Below are 22,737 nucleotides of genomic sequence, written 5' to 3'. Positions count from 1 at the left end.
CAGACAATATGAAAGAAATCAGTATGCTCCGTTCCACGTCCTTCCCTGCAAAAATAAACAGTAGTTACAAGGGGGAAATGTGATCATAAGTTGAATCTCAGTCCCCATCTGGCACCACTGCGTCGAGGTTAAAGGGTATGGTGCCGAGTGCCCGGGAGGTGGCAACTGTGGCAGCTTATGTTAGATCCGCAGTTGCCAAGGTAGCAGTGTTTACGCTAGACCGTGCGATATTTGCTTCTAAATTAGCTTTCTTTCCGCTAGATCGAACCGTATATGCTTCCATGCTAGTCTTCTTTCTGCTAGATCGAGCTATATTTTCTAAGTTAGCACTTCCTCCACTAAATCGAGTCAAATTTGCCTCTGCCTGAGCGACACTGTAACGATCCTTGCGCAAAGCTAATCTTGAATTGAACTGAAATGTTGATATGCAAACTACATGTACAACAAAAGGAGGTGGTGGATTTTGCCATAAACTGTTTTCAGCAAGTTTACTTTTCTTTCGCAACAAATCCTGACACCTCGCAACGGAAAATCTGTTAATATTATAGAATCTTTTTCACAAATTTAGCAAACTTAGGGATTTCAGCAACTTTCTAGCGACTTTATCTTGAGGTTAGCGCCATTCTAGTGATTTCCTGGAAGAAAGTTAAGCTGTATTTCAGCCTTCTCCCGAGAGGACATTAGCCCTCTCTGGTGCCCTGGTATTTGGCAACTCAAGGAACCCAGTGCCAACCGCCAACCAGTGCCAACATATCACTTTATTCAGCTAGATCCAGAGATGACTGATTGATCTGATTGACTGAAATGTTTGTTGTATACTGAATACATATACAACACCACCGTATTAGCTAAGATCTAGAGAATTTATCATCATCATCAGTATCATCGTCACCATCATCATCATCATCATCATCATCCTTATTCTCATCATCTTATCACTGTCATTATCATAATCATCATCACTTTTCCTAGCAACTGTCTAAAGTCTTGCTCCTATTCCGCTACATCTTAGCGGTTTCCAAAAGCAAAGTTAGCGTTATGTGGTGCCTCTGAATTTGGCAACTCTCTCTACCAGTGCCAGTGCCAACTCTCACTCCACTCACTCCACTTCCCCGCTCTCCTCTCCCCACTTTAGGCCACTTTTCCCTTAAGTGCGGATGATTTAAGTGGCTTTCTCGGGCCCAGGACTCGGCTATGAAGTGCTGTGAAGTGTTAAGTGGCGGGATAAGTGCGTGAGGGGCCAGGTGCACTTTAGGCGATGTTTGGTAATAAGTGTTCAAGTGTTGCCACCCCTCTGGAGACTGCGTTTTAAGTGCTAATGCTACAGGTACTTATATTCACTTATTTACTTATTCCTCATTTACCTATTCACTTATATTTACTTATCTACTAATTTATTTGCTTCTATTTACTCATCTAGGCTACTCATTTATATTTATCTTCTCATTTATTTACATACCCGGTATATTTACTCATCTTCTTGTTCATTTACTTATATTTACTCATCTACTCACTCGTGTACTTATAATCTACCCATCTACTCAGTCCATTCTCAGCTCCTTGAATCCCGTGACGTAAATTTGACGTTATTCTCGTGACTCACATTTACTCAACTTACGAAAATTTCCTAGTAACTAAGGGGTTAAGGAATGCCACATCTAACCCTTCTAACTTTAAGTCTCTCTAAGTTGGCTAAAGTGGTCTATCAGTGGCAAGAATTTAACGAAAAGTACGGTAGGTTATCGGGGTGAAGAGATTAGTGGGGAGAAAGGACTGGGTGATGATGATGTTGGTTGTGGTGGTGATGATGAATTAATTATACAACAACAACAATAACAACAATGATAATAATAATAATAGTAGTAGTAGTAGTAGTAGTAGTAGTAGCAGTAGTAGTACCATAACAGTAATAATAGTAGTAGTAGCAGTAGCAGTAGTGCCGGTAGTATATAAACTGCAGGAAGAACAATGAGAAGAGAGTGTTTAATCATCCCATGCCTCCTGTCCATCCTGCAATAATAAATCCTTGTTATGAGAGATATTATCGTCGGCTGTTTTGTGAATTGACAGCTCCAGATGTGTGTGTATAATTAACCCTCTTATGGTAGAGTCATTTGCCGCTCATGGTCGCGTCATTACCCTCCCATGGCAGAGTCATTTCCCCCTAATGGTCGATTCATTTCCTCCTCATGGTCGATTCATTTCCCCCTCATGGTCGATTCTCTATCCTCTCATGGTCGTGTAATTATCCCCTCATGGTCGCGTCATCACCCTCTCATGATCGTCATTACTCTTTCATGGTCGCGTCCTTACTCTCTCATGGTCGACTCATTATCCCATGCATCTCTCCAGCTAAAGTCAGACGATATTATTTCCCTAAGCGAGTCATACGAGCCAGAGTGTTAATACCGCCACCATGAACCGTCTCATGGTAGGGACAACTCTAGTATTCCATTCCAAGTGGCGCCAGACGATGTTATTCATCTGGGAGTGAGTTATAGGAGGCGGATGTCAACCCCTTCATTACGGCAGTGTCTTGTTTGGTTTATTCTTCCTCTAGTTCGTTCACCTTAACTTGGCCCGGAATTTCGTCTTTTTGCAGCTTATTTCACATAGCTCAGTGGCAGAAAAAATGGCAATACTGGCTCCACATCCTTTCCATAGCACTTATTCGTGACTAGCATCATATTTTAGCGTTCACTTACTGTTACAACCCAACACTCAAGAGACTGAAATTTTAGGCCAGGTAAGAGTGAAAAGGATACCGTATATTTGCACGCGAATTTACTTAGCTCAGGAAATAGTCTATTAAAGTAAAGGTGAGTTTTGTGTTTAGTATCTCCTGTTTAAAATGTCTCTCCTCGTCTGTCCTTGTCTCTCCTCGTCTCTCTTTGTCTCTCCTAATCTAAGTGAAAGCCTCTGATGGGTGCAAGAATTTTGTGAAGTAATTATGTAAGTGATTATGTGGAGGGATCGAGCTGGTTTAATTCTCTCTCTCTCTCTCTCTCTCTCTCTCTCTCTCTCTCTCTCTCGTTTTTTTTAGCATATTTTCATAACCTTTACACCAAGAAGGGTCACCGCTAAGCTGAGCAAATTCCTCTAGCAGTTGTTGTTGCTATTCTTACCCCAAGCTCATCTGAAATGTGAACCCGGTGGACTGCAGGCCTAAAATACCCTTCGGCAGTCTCATAAATTTTCTTATCTGTTGCATACTGAGCTGTTGCAAGAGATAAACACTAGAATACGATGCAAGTCACGAAGAAGTGCTCAGGAAAGGATGGAAGGTACTCTGCTACTAAAGTGTCACAAGAGACTAATACGAGAATATAATGCTAGTCACGAAGAAGTGCTCTGGAAAGGATGCGGGGTCGCTTTATTGTCTTTTTCTGTTTTTAAGTTGCGGGAAATATACCGCGGTTGGACAAATACTGTAATATTATCCCCTCATAAGTAAGGATGTGGATATTGTAGTCGTTTGTCTTTATCTGACGGAACTGGGTCACATACATTCCGAATACTAAGTTGTGGCTGCATGACCTTCGATAAGCCTTGGTTGTGGTGTAGGAACGAAATCTCCTTGGTTACTAGTCAGATACACCCCCAATACACCTGGCTATTAACTGAGCTGAAGGGGGTTATGAATCTTCGGCAGACTAACAGAACCCGCGGATTAACAAACTTACAATAAATTTTTTTCGTAACTAAGATATGACTGCCAGGACGGACAAGGAGTACATAAACTACACACACACACACACACACACACACACACACACACACACACACACACACAGAGTTAATGGTACCAGAATTAAACACAACTGAAAAAAAAAACGAGATTATTCAGGTGTACCACGTGGACTAAATCGCATAGGAAGAGGTGTTAGGGAACGTCTTAAACTCACGAGAATACGGCTGACTCTGAAGTACTAATGTCGGAAATGCCTAGTGGGGTAACCGCCTATCATGACTGTGGAGATACTATTTAACCCCTTCATTACGGGAGGTTATTCTTACCACACACACACACACACACACACACACACACACACACACACACACACACACAGAATAAAGAAAATTATTGCGGAAACAAGAAGATGATCTGCCTTAAATCCGAGGGAGCAATTGTGATTTTTTTTTCCTGCCTATTACAAAGCAACTTTTTTTTTATTCAGCTTACGGGACCCCCCCAAACTGGAGCAAAAAAAAAAAAAATCCCTGAAAGCTGCACCTAAATAATCCAGGTCGAAAAGTATCTCCCTAGGAAATAAAATAAATACAAATCACCTGAAGACAGCAAGGTTAAAGTGTGTGTGTGTGTGTGTGTGTGTGTGTGTGTGTGTGTGTGTGTGTGTGTGTGTGTGTTGGAGACTGGGTAGCCTGATGACTGACAGGGTGACATGGAGACGATTTGTTTGCGGTCACTCCTTCCGGGACTGAGATATCTGGCTATAGATAGATAGTGTCTGACTCTAGGAATAAACTTAGCAAGCTCCCTGACGTCTGGCTGTCCTTATACACGCCACAGCTTCACGTATCACCATTTCCGCGCTGATGCCCACCGTCTGTATCCCAGCGGGTCTTGGGGAGCGTCAGTATAGTCTGCTTCAGAGAGATTTAGACCTATTGTTCTTTGCCCTAGTGTGGGATCGAACATCAGTCCCTTCGAACTGCGGATACATTTTCTATCCACCTGGCCATTAACTCCCCCACGTCACTGATTTGAAGGAATTAGCCCCCTAAAAATGCTGACATCTTTTTGGAATTTAATCTTGCAAGCTTCAGACAATTTTGAAAAGCTTAGAGGAGATCTGTAACAAGGAAAGTGTTATTGAAAGCTGTCTCTAAATTCTCCTTTATAATATGTATCTAAGCTGAAAAAAATGGCTTACCAGTAGCAAAAATAAAATAATACCAAATCAGACTGAAGAGGTTATAGATGACACACTCACACACACACACACACACACACACACACACACACACACACACACACACACACACAGGGGGAGAGAGAGAGAGAGAGAGAGAGATGAAATTCGCTACGAACGAGGTGCCCAATCGGAGTGTCCCGGACTGAAAAAAATTGTCTGGCAGAAAAAGATAGGAAAATATGATACTAAACAGGGAAAGAAAATAAATCGCTAGTGGGGAGGTGCCAAGTATCCCACGAGAATAGATGTTGAGGCTTGACTGTGTTTACTGCAGCGACTTGGCTCTGCATGGATTAATTGGCACGCAGACACTGGGCCTTGGGTTCCTTCTTTTTTTCTGTAAATACCGTGGCGTCTGCTGTTTTATCCTTGCTAACTCATATCGATTACTTCTCTCTCTCTCTCTCTCTCTCTCTCTCTCTCTCTGCGGTGGAGAGGTAAATGAGACATGGGTGTGAGTTGGGAAGCAGGCAATCTGATGGCGGAAGACAAGGTGATATTAAGTCGACTCCTCCTTGACCAGCCCTTCAGGACAGATAGACAGACAGATATATATAGAGAGAGAGATAGACAAGTAACCTTCACTCTCTCACGATAGCGTTTTCTGTAGCATCATATTCTATTGACGTCAGACTCTTTTATTCATCTCAAGGTGAGTCGTAAGAGCATCAGAGCATTATTTTCTTGTCTCTTAAATTAACACTTCATTTTCTTTACAGCTTGTGGAGGAAAAAGACACAGGAAGAGAGAGACGAGAAGAAGAGGCATGCACAAGGAGAGAAGCTGAGGACGGAGAGAGAAGAGGAGAAGGGGAGAGAACGGAGGAGGAACGTGGAGAGACTGAGGCAAGAGCGGAGACAAATGGAGAGAACTATACGGAAGAGCTGAGTACAAAGGAAGAGACAGTGAGGAGGCGAGAGGAGGAAAACAAAGAGGAGGAGAAAGAGAATGTGGTCAATGAAGAGGAGAGTAATAAGAAAGAGTTGAATGAAGAGGAGGAAACAGATGTAAGGGAGAAGAAGGGAGAAGAGGAAAGTAAAGAGGAGGGAACGAAGCATGAGGAAGTTGGTGAAGAGATTAATAAGAAAGAGTTTAGTAAAGAAGAAATTTATTTGAGAGAGAGAGGAGAGGAAGAAAAATTGAGTAAAGAGGGAGAGACAGATGTAAGAGAGAGAAAGGAAGAGGAAAAGGAAGGTAAAGAGGAGGGAACGGAGAAGGAAGAGGCAAATGGAGAGGGAGAACCGCTAGGAAAGAAGAGTGATAAGGAAACACACGGTAAAGGGGAAAAAAGATTCGCAGGAGAGAAGAAGGAGGAAGAGGAGAGCAAAGAAGGAACAGGGAACGAAAAGAATGAGAAAGAGAGAGACGAAATCGAAGGAGTGGAAGTAGATATAAATGAAGGAATAGCAGGAGGAAAGGAAGAAAGAAATGAAAAAGAGAATGGAATAGGGGAACAAGGAATAAGAGAAGACAATGATGACGCAGGAAGAATAAAAGGAGAGGAAGAGGAAAAGGGAGGCAGCAGAAAGGCGAAACTCGTTACTGAAGGCGCAGGAGATAGCGAATCAGCATTTACTGCGAACAGGGAAAAAGGAACAGAAGGGGGAAACGAGGAACAGCCAAAGGAGGAAGCACAAATAAAAGTGGAAACAGAAGAAAAACAAAACAAAACACAAGCGAACGATGCACCCGGGAAGAAGACAGATGCAGGAGACGAAGTGAAGAAAAATCGTGAAAAAGCCGAAAAAGAAGAAGACAAACCAGAGGAACCACAGTCGACAGAAGACACAGAAGGAAGAGTAGAAGAGGCGTGTGAGAAAGAAAAACAAGAGGACAAAAAAGAGGAAAGAGGAAAAGAAGATAGAAAAGAGAAAGCTGAAAAAACGAGACGGAAAGACTCAGAGGCCAAAAAGCAAGGATCAAAGGCAAAGAGACAAGAGTCAGAATCCAGCAAGCTGAAAACAGGAGCAAAAAGGCAAGAATCAGAAGCAGGAAAACAAGACTCTGAGCCTGGAAAGCAAGACTCAGAGGTCAAAAGGCGAGAATCGAAGGCCAAGAGGCAAGAGTCAGAATCCAGACGACAAGAGGCGGCCGCTAGGAGACAAGAATCAGAATCCCGAAAGCAGAAGGCAGCAGCAAGAAGACAAGCATCGGCGGCCAGAAAGCAGAACTTGGAGCTGCGGAAGAGACTGATTCGGGAAGAGGAGCCCAGGAGGAAAGGCCTTCGAGCTCGCAAACTCAAGAACTCCTTCAGCACCCACGACCTTCCAGCCTCCGTGAGCGAGTGCTTCCAGGATCCCTCGCTCCTTTCCTCGCTCCAGGCCCGGTTGCTGTCGCTCGTGGGCAGGGGCAGTAGGTAGGTGGCGCGCGCGCGTGCGTGCGTGTGTGTGTGTGTGTGTGTGTGTGTGTGTGTGTGTGTGTGTGTGTGTGTGTGTGTGTGTGTGTGTGTGTGTGTGAGAGAGAGAGAGAGAGAGAGAGAGAGAGAGAGAGAGAGAGAGGAACAGACAGATGGCTTAGTGGGTAGGCAAGAAGATAGGCGGCACTGTTTGGAAGATAGGAAAGTAGAAATGAAAGTAGGTAGTTAGAGAGGAAGGTTGGTAGACTGGTAGGATGGTCACCTGGTAGGTAGGTGGGTAGATAAATAACCGTGTAAGTAGGTAGGTAGGTAGGTAGGGAGGAAGGGAGGAGGGACAGAGATAGGTAGAAGCATAGGTGGTAAGTAGGTAGGCAGGAAGTCAGAATGGCAGGTTGGTAAGTAGACTAGCTGGAAGGGAGAGAGGATGGTAAGTAGGGATGAAGGGAGCTGAACTGATCAGCAGGCTCGTTGGTAGGCAAAAAGGTCGATAGATAGGGAGGTAGGTTTGTCGTGAAATAGACAGACAGATAATATGATTGGTTGATAGAGAGAATGCTTTTAAAAGACTCAGGCAAACAGATGGGAAGGGAGGATGGTTGGATGGTCAAGGAGATAAAGAGATACCGGTGAATATAGGTAGGTAGGTAGGAAGGTAGGTAAGTGGGTAGGTACGTATGTATGTAGGTAAGTAGGTAGGTAGGTAGGTAGGGACGGAGGGAGGGAGGGAGGGAGGAAGATTGGGAGATAATTTAGTTGGATGAATGAACGTTGCGGAAATACAGGTACCCTAGATAGCTTAGTTGGTAACTCGGTCGGTAGGTAAGTAGATAGAGTAGGTGGGTAGGTAAGTAGGTTAGTAGGTAGGAAAGAAAATAGGATTTGTAGGGAAGTGGAAGGAGGATGGATAAGTAGCACAGTACCATGAGAAGTAATGTAGGTAAGTAGGGAAAGAGTTGGTGGGGACATGAAGTGGTTGGTATGCAGCGTGGAGATTAGTAAGTACGGTAGGTAGGTAGGTAGGTAGGTAGGTGAATGTATGCTATGGCAATGTAAGGTATGTCAGGGTGATGTGCTGCAGTGGAAGGTATAGAAGTGTGTGGTGCGATAGTGTGTGGTATGATAGTGTGTGGTGTGGCAGTGTGTAATGTGGTAGTATGTGTGTGTGGAGTGACAGTGTATAGCTTTTCACCGTGAGGGGTGGCATTATGAAATACGACAGTTTGAGGTTGGCTGTGTGAGATGTGATAGTATGATTTTCGGCAGTGTGTGGTGTGGCAGTGTGTGCTGTATTGTGTAATCTTGAGGTGTGCCAGTGTGTCGTGTGGTGCTATGAAGTATGACAGTGTGACGTGTGGCGGTGTGTTGGGCAGCAGTGTGAGATGTGACAGTATAAAGTATGACCGAGTAAGGTATAGAAGTGTGAGGTGTGGCAGTGGGAAGCGTAGCACATACTCTTTACAATATATCGGCAATAAAATACACCATGAGAAAGTAAACCCACAACCAGCATAGAGAAAGATAAAGACAGAGACACAGACATAGACCTGTGGGCTGGGGTGGAAGGGGCTGGATAAGGTTAAAGGTTGAAGAGAGGTCGACAGAATAGTTGATAAAGGGGGAAGGAGGGAGAACGGTGACTGGGGATTAGAAGACACGGAGACTGATAACGAGAGAGAGAGAGAGAGAGAGAGAGAGGACTGGAGATTACAGAGATAATAATGTAGCACTAGAATGAGAAAGAGAGAGGGCGGCTTGAGGATTAAAGAAACAGTTAGGCTATGTAGCACGAGAGAGAGAGAGAGAGAGAGAGAGAGAGAGAGAGAGAGAGAGAGAGAGAGAGAGAGAGAGAGAGAGAGAGGACTGGAGATTACAGAGATAATAATGTAGCACTAGAATGAGAAAGAGAGAGGGCGGCTTGAGGATTAAAGAAACAGTTAGGCTATGTAGCACGAGAGAGAGAGAGAGAGAGAGAGAGAGAGAGAGAGAGAGAGAGAGAGAGTCAAAGGGGACTGGGAGGCAAAAGAACGAGAAGGGGAACATGAAAATATATGAAAGAGGAGGAAGGGAGAGAGAGCAACGAGAGGAGGGGAGGGGAGAGGAGGGGAGCGGAGGAGAGAGGAGGGGAGAGAAGGCGAGGGGAGGGGAGGGGAAGTTAAGAGGGAGGAACAGATTTACAGGCCTTCAGTATATATTTAATTTTCTGTGAGGGTCAGATGATTTTATTTAGCTGGTAAGGAAGGAAACTTTATTAGAGGAGGAAAATGATGACTCCTGAAGGAAATTTAATGTGTGTGTGTGTGTGTGTGTGTGTGTGTGTGTGTGTGTGTGTGTGTGTGTGTGTGTGTGTGTGTGTGTGTGTGTGTGTGTGTGTGTGTGTGTGTGTTATATTCAGTGCAAATTTAGTAACAGAGGTTTGAATGATGGGTGAATGAATGGAGATATGATCTGTTTTTTCTGGTTGCTTTAATTATAGTACTCTTGCTTTTTAATACCTTTTTTACTATTCCTTTTTCTAACCACATTCATAACACTAATAACAGGGTGGTGATGATGATGATAGTGGTGGTGGTGATGATGATGATGATGATGAATGAGGAACTATTTTTTTTAATTCATCTTTCTCTCATTTCATTCTGGTTGTTTCATCTTTCCTCCTTTCCTCTTTCTCTTCTCTCGCTTTAAAACTCATCTTTTTCTTTGCCTCTCAGTCTAAAACACCTCGGCTACATGTTTTTTTTCCCTCCTTTTTTCCCCTTTCTCTTCTTTTTCCTCTTGTTCCCTCGTCCCCCTTTCTCTCTTTTATCTCTCAGTTTAGACTATATTTCCATTTGCTTTTTCTAATCTCTCTCTCTCTCTTTCTCTCTGTCTCTCTCTCTCTCTTTCTCCGTCAATCTTTACAGTATATTTCCATCTATCTATCAATTTATTACTATGGATAGTGTTCCATTATCTATCTATCCATCCATCTACCCATATTATAATCTACCTCTCTGTATACGTACCATATCTTCAACAGTCAATCAATTTATCTCTCTATCCCTCTATCTGACTCTATCTTATCTACCTATCTATCTATATAGCTTATCCATATCTATCCTTCTAATAATGAGTCTCTCTATATTTCTATGCACATCTCTATACAATTATAAAGCTTATCCTCATCTATCCAGCTATCCATCCATCCATCCATCCATCCTCATCTGTTTCCCTCCGTAGAATGCATCCCCGTCTATCTATGCATCCTTCCATATATCCGAAGGTAAATCTATCATTTTATAATATATCCACAAAGCTTATCTTTCCATAAATATATATCACTGTTTTATTTCACAACTTATCCATCTATCAATATATCAATTACTCAATCAATCAATCAGACAACCGGTCAGTCATTTTATGTATGTATGTATGTATGTATCTACCTATCTATCTATTCATCTGTCATCAGTCTATCTACCTGTCTTCCAGTCTGCTTCACCATTATTCTTCTCCCCGCCAGGTATCAACTCAAGCGCCCCTCCCTCCACCCCGTCATGTCTCTGGAAGCTCTCAGGAGGAAAGTCAAAGAAGCCAGACTCCTCCTCCTCCCCCCTTCCCCCTCCAGCCCTACCTCCAGTACCTCCGACCCACCCCTCCTTCCCTCCAACCACCCCCCGTCCCCTACCGCACACTCCACCACCCTGTTCAGATCGGTGACGGAGCCGGGGTCAAGACCTGGTGACAGTATAAAGGCGTTCGGTTCCCTCCCAAAGTACTGGGGAGGTGAGGCAGCGGGGGAGAGGGTGAGGGGGGAGGGAGGCATGGGAGGAGAGGAGGAAATTGAGCTCCTGCAACAATACCTGAGCCTCCAGCAGCTGGCCATATCCAGAAAGCATTCGGCGCAGCTAAGACAGATCCGCGACTCGCTCATCAGTAGAAGGATTCGAAGTCGACCTTGTTCTATTATCGGTAGTCCCCCTCAGTCCCCGGCCACCCTAGCTCACCCAGAAACTGAAGGTAGTATGCTATTGGGTACCGAAGGCAGTCTGTCAAGCTGCCTCACCCAGAGCATTGGCGACGTGTCCCGTATCCCCAGAGACCCAACCGGGGCATCCACCTCGCAGTCACAGTCACCTGATTCCACGCCTGACCTACACGAGCGTCACCAGAGACCTGCCCAGTCACCCAGACACACCCCAGACACGCCTAACCTTTCCCTGAGTCCACCACAGACACCCACCTCCCCCAGCCCTACCCAAGCAGTCTCCAGCAGAAGTCCGGAGAAGCAGACGACTCGCCACAAGAGAACGCCGAAAGCAGACAGACAGCAGCTGAGAGACTTCCTGCTCGATGTGGGGTTCGTTCAGTACTACAATCTGCTCAACAGGCACGGGTGAGTGGCATAAATTCGAAGCTCCAAGGGGCTGAAAAAAAAAAAAAAAAAAAAAAAAAAAAAAAATAAGCTTAAACTAGTGCCTATAGATCACACGGGGGGGGGGGGGCTCATTTAAGCAGACAGTCATCTTTTGCTAAGCCTCAATTTTCCCCTAGAAGATGACCCACAACGTCGATGCTAGTTTCAAGGGAAGGGATGGAGAAATATATTTACGGTACAATTAACTCCCTGTCGTAATTATGGCTTGTTTTTCTAGGAAGGTCAAGGAAAGGAGACAGCAGAATCTCCCCGTATCTCTAGTTCTTCTTGTAAAAGTAAGTCAAAGTTACGACAAGGAATCGACTGTAAATAATGTTCGAGAATCCCAACCCAAATTCCCAACTGTGTGGTTGGATGAAGAGAGACAAAGAGGGATACAGACTTTGTCCCCGAGTCTGACCGGCACAAGAATCGATGATTTGCTCTTCTGTTTGCGAGCTGGAAATGTTAACCTGTGAACCACCAGCTCCTCCAGTGTGGTATTTGATCATTTATTGCCTCAGAGGGCATAGGGTCATTTATCCTTGTGGGATTTACTACTGCAGTCTACACAATAGGCACCGGTTGCGTTAGGCTTGGTTAGATTAGACAGATTAGTTCGTTTAAGTTAGAGTGGGTTGGGCAGATTAGCTAGTTTAGGTTAGAGAAGGTCAGATTATCTTAGTTCATTAGGGTTAACTTAGATTAGTTCACTTAGGCTAGGCTAGTTTAGCCAGATTAGTTCATTTAGGTTACGTTAAGTTAGATTAGTCAGTTTAGGTTAAGCTGGGTTGGGTTAGGTTTGGTTAGCAGATTGGCTCGCCTTGATTAGGTTAGGCTAGATTAATTCATTTAGAATAGGTCAGGATTTCAGTGTCAGGCACGTATTAAGCCGCTCGTTGCAATATATATAACAATTTTTCTCCTGTCAACTAAACGACCTATCCCTGCACCACAGCTACGACCTGCCCACCGCCGCACACATGGACGCCCTGGACCTGGCCGGGGCGGGCATCACAGAGCCGCTGCACAGGATGGCCCTCAAGTTCGAACTCGATCTGGTGAGTGGATGGACAGACTTTGTCATTTTAACTCATCTAAGACAAGGGATGTATTTTCGCTTTGATCTGGTGAGTGGATGGTTAATTTTAATTAATCCACTTGTGCCCATGGAGCTGACGAGGATCTTAGGCTACGCGTGGTGGTGCTGTGTACCCTGAATGAAGTAGCTGCGGTATTCACCCAGGAGACAAACTTCCTCATATTTCTCTGTACCTCGCCGTGTAGAATGACCCTGATCAAACCCTGGCGATGTACCGGTTCCCTACCCGGTGCATGTATTGTGTTGTACTTGTAGGAAGGCCTCCCATATGTAGTGGTTTTCCTGTGGTCGACGGGCCTGCTCGCCCAGACAGGCCGGGGCTAAGCAACAACAATGACAATGATAATAACAACTTCAGCCCGTGGACGTATTTTCATTATGCCGTCACCAAATCAATATTCTAACGGGGAGGGGGGGGGGACTTCTTGTAGCGAAGGGATTATGCTAATTGAGTTGACTCCTAACCCTTCCAAATTAGTCTAAGCTACATAACTGGAGACAGCAAGAACTTAGCAGAAATACGCCACTGGATTGCAAGCCCTGATCCACAGAGGGCGTATTTTCGTTATATTTATGCTAACGCCAGACGATTTAGTTATTCGCCTGCATAAAGACAGCTGGTGGTGAAAGGAGTGTGCCAAACCCTCCTGAACCCCTTAATGCCAGTGACGTGTTGCTCCCAGACGATTTTACTCAGCTTTGGAGAAACGCTTGCAACGGGAGGATTTAGCTATAGTCTTCATTAGCCTCATTACTGCGAGAGGTCTGTCTATACTTGGAGTAAAATAAATAATCTTTCGGTAGTAGTAGTAATAACAGACTCATAAAACACGTCACCGAATTCAGTGAGAGAGGTCTCTCCTAACCTGAAAAAAAAATCGTCTGGTGGTAGAAAGAATAGCGCGCGCACACACACACAGACACACACACACACACACACACACACACACACACACACACACACACACACACCATCATCATCATCACATCATCATCATCATCATTAGTAGTAGTAGTAGTAATAGTAGTAGTAGTAGTAGTAGTAGTAGTAGTAGTAGCAGTAGCAGCAGTAGTAGTAGTAGTAGCAGTAGTAGTAGTAGCAGTAGTAGTAGTAGCAGCAGCAGCAGTAGTAGTAGTAGTAGTAGTAATAGTAGTAGTAGTAGTAGCCCCAGGTTCATCTGAAACGTGAACCCAGTGGCGTGCAGGCTGAACCTCTCTTCCTGCAGCCCACCACGCTCAGTTAGTGGGATAGGGAGGGAACTGAGGGACGTTTGTATAACCGGGCAGTGGACCAACTCAGCTATATCAGTGCCACCGCGTGAAGGCGTCCCTCTCCAGTACCCGTCTGTTACTTGCAAGAAAAAAAAAAATCAATAAAGCGCGTCACCGGACTGAAGAGGCTAACAGGCAGCTCCAAACAGTATTATTCACTTGTTTTTCTCGGACCAATTCTTTGATGTTTATTCTGATTATGATTTTATCGGTAAAAAAATATGTACCATTATTATTTTTAGGAATCAAAGCCACATACATTTTTCTCCTTTCATTCTTTTTTTATTTATTTATTCGTTGCCTAATACAAGGGCCCATTTTTCCTGATTTATTTACCCGCAATACAAAACTTTACTTAATCGTCTATGACACCTTAATTATCCACTCATGACCTAATTAACAAGACATAAGACCCTGCTGACCGGACACACGACTCTATTTAGCTAGATACAAAAAGGAGGAGGCGGAGGAGGAGGAGAAAAAAGCAATAATAATAATAATAATAATAATAATAATAATAATAATATTTCATTCACAGTTGGAAAGGCCTCTCGTACTGAAGGGGTAGAAGCAGACAATTTTTTAAAAATCTTTTAAGTTCGAAAAAATCTCGCCTGAGCTAAATAAAATAATCAGAAGTTAGGAAGAATTAAATAAATGACGTGATCGTGGTGAAGGGGTTAGGGTTGACTGTTCTGGGCCCTTATTTTCGTTGGTTAATTCCCTAACACCTCTTCCTAAGCGATTTATTTTACTTATTACTACTTCCTCTCCTCGTCTGTGTTATTTTAGGCATTCTAACATAACCATACATCCCATAAATAATGTACAAAATTGTTATTAACCGGCCGTATCCAAAAATAAATCACTAAGGAAGAGATGCTACGGAGCCTCCTTAAGCTACGAGCCTACAGGCCACAGTCTTCCGTGGTACACGACCTGTCAATGTTACAACCAGGTCCCTACTTAGACTGGCAGGTGAACAAGGACAGGAGGGAAATACCGGTGTACTGAGTTCCTTAGCCTGACCGGAGTGAGAATCGACCTCGAGTTCTTCTACCTGTGAGTTGGACGAACTAACCAATACACCACCGCCTCCCTTCACAACAGTTAATATTTTTGTAGTCAGTCCTTTTGTGTGTGTGTGTGTGTGTGTGTGTGTGTGTGTGTGTGTGTGTGTGTGTGTGTGTGTGTGTGTGTGTGTGTGTGTGTGTGTATCTGACTTTTTTTTTTTCCCAAGTCGATCGATTGAGTCACGTTCATTAAAGCTGCCACGCTGGTAGACAGTCGGTCAGAAGGCGAGAGCATATACAGGAATGCCTTGTGCAGCTATCAACATCATCACAACTACTGTCATCATCATCATCAAAACTTCTGTCATCATTATCATCATTAACGTCGTCTTTGTCATCATCTTTATCGTCATCATCACCACCATCATTATCGTCAACATCACCACCACCACCACCACCACCATCATCATCATCTTCATCATACCATATGGGGTCGGAGGGGAGAGGAATGCAAAGACGTGGAAGAACTATTAACAGACTGCCCACTGATACTGTCCACACATCCATTCACTCATCACTTAAGCCTCCACGATTGACCATTTGCGAGTTTGGGGCTACAAGGAAGTTGAGAATATTGACACTGATAATCTTCGTAGTATTATCAAAAACCACGCTTTCAACATATAAATATCGAATGAAAACTGCTTGGCCATATTATGAAGTAAATGCTGAACAATGTTATGATTCGGCCTGACCGTAAACAAAAGTACAGCATCGAAGACCGTACATCCTTTCACAGTGTTCGAGAAACTGATCATTATTTTCCTTCTTTACGGCTAAATCGAATCATTACACTGTTAAAGCAAGTATCCAATAATATGTCAGTTATTTTCACACGGTATTTATCTATTTAAAACGCAATTTATCTCAATACTACGTAAATTATCAGTGTGGATATTTTGAACTTCCCTTTGGACCAAAATTTACAAGTGCCCAGTTTTCGGCTGTTCCTCATAGACCTAAAATTTTCTATTCTTTAACCCCTTCAGTGTGATGACGTCTTTTTTAAAACATGGTTCTTGATATTTACAGACAATTTTAATCAGTTCTGGAGGACGGTACGAGCTGGAGTTTGGATAAAGCCTTCCTTCACCTCTTCACTTGTTGCATGCCCTCCTAAACTGTCACTGTCTTATTGTAACATGAATGGAAACTACGCCATCTCTCTCTCTCTCTCTCTCTATGTTAGGAGTGACCCAGGTACTCATCTGTCCTTTTAATGGGCCGTATTTATTAACTTTCCTAGGCTTAAGTTGTGCATAAAAATACATGTGTTTTAGTGTATGTGTGTGTCTTCGTTTTTACACCCACCAAACATTTCACGGTCAAGGCAGAGTGAATATGTAAGTGAAAACACACACACACACACACACACACACACACACACACACACACACACACACACACACACACACACGAAAAACACATCGATGTGAATGAATAGCCAACTGTTATGGACGCTTGTTTACGGTGCAAATTGGGTAGGGTCTTTTATCAACACGGCCCATTGTGTAGCATATGCAGGATTGTTCATCTACAACGTTCCTCTCCCATTCTACTGGGCGACTTCTCGTGTATTGCGGAAACGGCTCAGACTGCAGGTGTAGGCGTGAATGAGGTAGAGGAAGTAGGAAGTGAATAAATGATGCAGGTGAGGCTGTGTAGGAAATGAGTAAATGATGCAGGTCAGGGTGTGTAGGAAGTGAGTAAGTGATGCTGGTCGGGGTGTGTAGAAAATGAGTAAATGATGCAGGTCAGGGTGTGTAGGAAATGAGTAAATGATGCAGGTCAGGGTGTGTAGGAAATGAGTAAATGATGCAGGTCAGGGTGTGTAGGAAACGAGTAAATGATGCAGGTCAGGGTGTGTAGGAAATAAGTAAATGATGCAGGTCAGGGTGTGTAGGAAATAAGTAAAAGATGCAAGTCAGGGTGTGTAGGAAATGAGTAAAAGATGCAGGTCAGTCTGTGTAGAAAATGAGTAAATGATGCAGGTTAGACTGTGAAAAACGTTGAATGAGCCGTCTTAGTACACATGAAATCGCCAGCGGGAGTGGATGAGAAGTGTTATGAATGGGCCATCCGGTATAGGCTACCCCATGTAATTTCTCCTATGTCCCTCTTCACCAAGCACTTCAGTACTGTTTGTTGTATTCTAAGGGATGATTGTGACTTGGTAGAAAATTGACCGTCTGCCTTAGCCCACGTGCAGTCGATATGCATTAAATTCTAAACCTCCTCTTCTACGTATGGTCCCTGGGCTGTCTAATCACCTCATTCCCGTCGCGTCAATGTTCACTGTGACTTACTCTTGTTATTTCCTGTCAGTGCTATTTAATATTATAGATATTTCTTTGTACTGTAGTGGTTCATGAAGGCTCTATCTAACTCCACTTTAACAAATCTCTCCAGAAAGGAAGAAAGTCTGGAGATACCAAGAATTAGTGTAAAAAAAAAAAGAAAAAAAAGAAAGAAAGAAAGAAAAAGGAAAAAGGCCGCTGTACTGAGGTGGTGAACCACTTACTGTTACATTTTTCTTAATCTAATTCTTGCTACTTTCGGAGGCTTTTATTGAGCTTGGGAGAATTTACCGACCTGGAGAGGTGACCTGTAGCCTTCGTTTTATCTCTCATGTCTGTATCCCAGCTCTAGGTGTGAAGAGACTAAGGTAAATATCCCATTTCGTGTATAACCATATGACTGTTAAGGAAAGCCAATAAAATGTGAGGAGTGCAGTCAGGTCGGAAGGAAGGGAAGGAGATTAGGGAAGGATTAGAGGAAGGGGAAGTGAAATTCAGGGAAGGAAGGAGATGATGAGGAAGAGAATTTCAGGAGAGGATGGAGATGATGAGGAAGTGAATTTCAGGAGAGGGAGGGGGAGATGATGATGAACTGAATTTCAGGAGAGGAAGGGGAAGATAAGGAATTGATTTTCAGGAGAGGAAGAAAATGACGAGAAAGTGAATTTCAGTCCAGGAAGGACAGGATGAAGTGACTTTCACGAGAGGATGGAAAAGATGATGGGAAAGTGAATTTCAGGGAAGGAAGGGAAAAATGAGTAGACCCACTTGAATTTCAGGAGAGGAAGGAAAAGATGACGGAGACGTGAATTTCAGAAGGAAGTATCATGACTGAACCCAGCTGCTCAGGCAGTATTTTACGGATATACTGTTGAACCCTAACAAACATAAGAGAACCAACTGACTGAATACGGTACCCAACAAACATTCCCCCACACAACCCTGATTTACAAACTTCATTTCCCTGTGTCAGTTTTAGATGTGAACAGACGAGTAAAAAATGCATATCGTAACTCTGTCGATCAATCTATCTATCTATCTATCTATTGCCAGACGCCTTAATCCCGTGTATGGGGTGGCCACAAACAAACCACCTCCACGTCGCGCTGTCCTCTGCCATTTGGGTGCCCTCCGTCAAAACCCCCCCCCATAGGCCTACCTCTACACTCCATCCCTCCATCTCATCCTTGGTCTCCCCCCTCCTCCTAACTCACACACACTCTTCTAGTCAGTTTCTCATTCTCCATCCTCTCCACATGGCCAGAGCATCTCAAAATACTTCTCTCAACAAATTCAGTCAAATCCACATGAACAACACAACGCTCCTTTACTTCCTCACCTGTCTGTCTCTCCACGTAGCTCAACCCAGGTGTACCTTATCATTTTCTTTTATGGAGTCGTTGGTATACTGGTACTATTTTGTTCTACTGAATCGATCGCAGCATAGGAGCGACATTTACCACAAACATGGGGTGCATCGTTCCGCTTTAAATGCTGTCTCACTGTTCCCTGCACACCACCTTTAATTTTCCTCCCACAGCCTTTGATATGACCTGTTTTCACCTTACATATATGCCCAGTCCATCTTCGCACCCCTTTGAGTACCAGCGGTGGGATTCTCAAGAAATTGCGATCGATTTTGTGTCGTCCCCATGACTTGTTTTTGTAGGAAAGACAAGGATGTAAATGTGCAGGATGTTTCTGAGTCTCTAATTAGTCCTACAAAAAAAAGAATTCCGAGTTACCAGAGCAAAAAGTACCGTAAGTTATCACTGTTTTCTGCGGGAAGGAGATGGAAAGGAACACGTAGAATTTTTCCACGTCCAGTAAATCAACCACAAGCTAAATAAAAGGGCCTGAAGGTAGCAGAAATATAATGAAAATAGGTAATCATACTGATGGCGTGGTGGGCACAATGTCACAGTCCTACACCACACACTGCCAAGCTTCACACTTACAGTACACACTGCCACACTTCACACTCCTTCTTTGGTATCCTTATCTCATTCAAGTACGGTACCCGGTAGCTAGTTCAGTTAGCCTACTCTTCTAGGAGCTGCCTAGCATAGGCCAATTTGCCTCCTGCTGTTATCCTCTCTTCTTATGTTCTGCACCACACTCTGCCACACCCCTCACTGCCACACCACATACAATCATACCACACACTGCCACACCTCACACTACCACACCTCACACTACCACACCACACTCTGCCACACCTCACACAACCACATCACCCCACACCACACACTATTATACCTCACACTATTACACCACCCACTGCCACACCTCAAACTTCCACACCACACACTGATACTCCTCACACTTCCACATCACACAGTGATACACCTTACACTTCCACACCACACAATGCCACATTTCACGCTTCCACACCACACACAATGCCACACCTTTCACTGAGGATAATCTCTTCCTCTCTTAGGTGAAGGAGAGATCAATCTTACTCATGCCACACCAGACAATTTTATTTAGCTTAGGGACTGCCTCTCATAAAAAGGGACTAATGTTTCTTTCTCATCCCCTGAAGGTCTCTCATAAAGTACAAAGCCTGAGACCATGAGAAATGGGGAGGAGATTAATTACATCCTTGTCACCACTGAGCGATTTCATTCAGCTACATGGAGACTTCTGTTGGTGAATAAGACCCATTTCTATTCCTCCCACAGGTGAAGCAGCCCCCAAAGGTCCCCGACGAGGTGCCAGAGACCATAGAGGAGTGGCTAAGGTCCCTAAGCCTTGAAGATTACACTGAAAACTTCCACCAGAACGGCCTGTATTGCCCTCTAGCGGCGGTGGGACTAACTAAGCGAGACCTGCAGCTGATGGGCGTTTACATGCAGGGACACAGGAAGAAGATACTGCTGGCTCTCTCTGGTCTCTCTCAAGCGCTGTTTAAGAAGGAGTAAGATCAGTGAGGGCAGTATTCTTTCGGTCGCTGTGTAAGGTAATATTCCCGCAGTCGCTGTTTAAGGAGTAAGATCTATGATGGTATCGTCTTTCGGTCACTCTGTAATGTAATATTCTCTCAGACGCAGTTTAGGAAGTAAGATCGACAAGGGCAGTATTCACTCACCCGCTGTGTAAAGAGAAGTAAAGACTGTGATAGTAATATTCCCTGAGGCTCTGCTTAAGGAGTATGATCGGTAACGGTATCACTCCTTAAACAAACTCAACGACGCTCCTGTTAGGTCTGTGAGGCGCTGTTTGAAAAGTAATAGAGCCTGGAAGGAGAGTATTCCCACTGCTTTGTGAAATATAGCTCAATAGCTGCTTAAAAAGGAGTAAGAAAAAGACCACGAAGATCTTGCTAGCTCTTTCGCGGCTCTCTCAACAGCTGTGTAAGAAGAGAAAAGAAAAAAAAAAAGATCTCTACAGTAAGAATCACACCCTTAAAACAATCACTGCGAAGATACTGCCATTTTTAGAAGCAAGAGTCGTAATTAAAAAAAAAAAATGCAAAGATCGTACTATTGGCTATAAGAAAAAAGTCAAAAGCAGAAGGGAAATTTAAGTGGAATTTTTCTCATCCCTTACTGTTCAGATGCTGGTATATATATAAATCGACTCTGTATACATAAATAACATACAGGAAAACAATAATGCACACTCGGTAGCATTAGTCCTTTCGTTTCTCCTGCTTCTCTGTCCATGGCCTCTGACAGTCAGCCTCATGGATTAGGATGTAATTTTGTTGACGATGGCAAAGTAGGTCGCTATCAAGTGGTTAGACGTGTGGCTTGCTCTCTAATAGGACGCGAGTTCGAACAAAGGTTGGGGCAGGGAACAGTTAGATTTCAGTTCTGTAAAAACAAGCTTTACTGAACTTCCGCACGATCCACCGATAAGTCATGAAAACACCCCGCTAAAGCCACCACGTCAGTCCTGAATGAGACAGCCCTTGAATGTATTCAATATAGACGGTGGGTGTTAGTGCCAGTACTGATATGTAAAGAAGTGTGGCCCGGAGATCTGTTTGACTTAAGGGAACGGACTGTCATGCCTATGCCCCAAGTCTGACATACAGGGAGGAAAAATAAAGGTAATCGTAAACTATACTCTTTTCATCTTAACTTGGCCCAGATTTTCGTCCTTTTGCAGCTTACTTCACTTAGCTCAGTGACAGAAAAAGACAATGCTACAGCTCTCCATCCTTCCATGGCACTTCTTCATGACTACCACCACATTCCAGTGCTAATCAACTGCTACAGCTCAGCATTCAAGATAGAGATGGGAATTTTAGGCCTAGTTAGAGTAAAAAGAGTATAGTTCATTACGTAGAGAGAGAGAGAGAGAGAGAGAGAGAGAGAGAATGGCATACAACGAAGGCCTGCTGTATTACTGATTTCTCTTCATATTATGGTTTGCTAGACTCCTGATACTGAGGTAATGTATAATATCTATGACTATATATTGTATTCTTGTATGTATTTGTGAATAAATCATTCTACTTTTATGTGTATTATTTCTTAAAGCCAAAGTCTTATCTGATTTATCAGTCTTGTTGTGATTTAAGTTTCACCGTATGAAATTTCTTTGAAACCGCAAATAATAATAATAATAATAATAACAGTAGTACCGGCAGTAACCCTAGTAGTAGTAGTAGTAGTAGTAGTAGTAGTAGCAGCAGCAGCAGCAGCAGCAGCAGCAGCGGTAGTAGTAGTAGAAGTAGTAAAACAATGCAATAAAAACAATAACTATTGCTACTTGTACTACTACTACTACTACTACTACTAATTTAATAAAGCTGAATGCAGTGATTAGTGAATTTGAGAGAGGTACACTCAAAATGTGCTTTTAGAAATTAAAGTAACCTCTTGCAAAAAAAAAAAAAATCGAGTTTTATAAAGTATGAAGATTGCACTATGTCGCCGCGTGCCAAAATAAACTGGGCACATCTCTCACCAAGGAACCAGGCCTCTTTCCTAATATATTCGGCGCAGGGATAGGTGACGTTACCCGAGTTTCTAAACACACACGAAAAAAATGACTCCGTAAGGGAAATATTGTTCTAAAAATTGCCATTATTCACTAGTATTCGATGGCACAATTCATAGTCTATTCCTAATACTCTCTGACGATTAGGCTACATGCACAAAAGAAATCACACGGCCAAGTGGTAAGCTGAGACTGCTTTTAATGCCATCAATGCAAATGGTTTCCCTAAAGGAGAGAGAGAGAGAGAGAGAGAGAGGAAAATACGTCACTAGATTACAAAGCTTAAACGTTAAAATAACACTTACCGGACCCTGGAGCTGTGGTGGGCGTGAGGTGGAGAGGTTGGAGGAA

At 43.5% G+C, this 22,737-nt stretch overlaps 1 protein-coding gene across 1 annotated transcript; it reads left to right on the top strand.

Annotated features, from left to right (window-relative positions):
* The first annotated feature begins 1,099 nt into the window (after positions 1 to 1,099).
* LOC145403591 (uncharacterized) lies at positions 1,100 to 21,902 on the top strand. The gene is made up of 5 exons (XM_080275267.1): positions 1,100 to 1,327; positions 5,657 to 7,293; positions 10,793 to 11,665; positions 12,645 to 12,747; positions 20,118 to 21,902. The coding sequence occupies exons 1-5, from the start codon at positions 1,319 to 1,321 to the stop codon at positions 20,355 to 20,357; spliced, it is 2,862 nt and encodes a 953-aa protein (XP_080131393.1). The 5' UTR covers positions 1,100 to 1,318; the 3' UTR covers positions 20,358 to 21,902.
* The last annotated feature ends 835 nt before the right edge of the window (positions 21,903 to 22,737 follow it).

Source organism: Coenobita brevimanus, chromosome 61 (assembly GCF_032717465.1).
Source record: "Coenobita brevimanus isolate Jiangsu-jjx chromosome 61, ASM3271746v2, whole genome shotgun sequence".
NCBI classification, from domain to species: Eukaryota; Metazoa; Arthropoda; class Malacostraca; order Decapoda; family Coenobitidae; genus Coenobita; species Coenobita brevimanus.
This window is presented reverse-complemented; position numbering and strand designations above follow the sequence as displayed.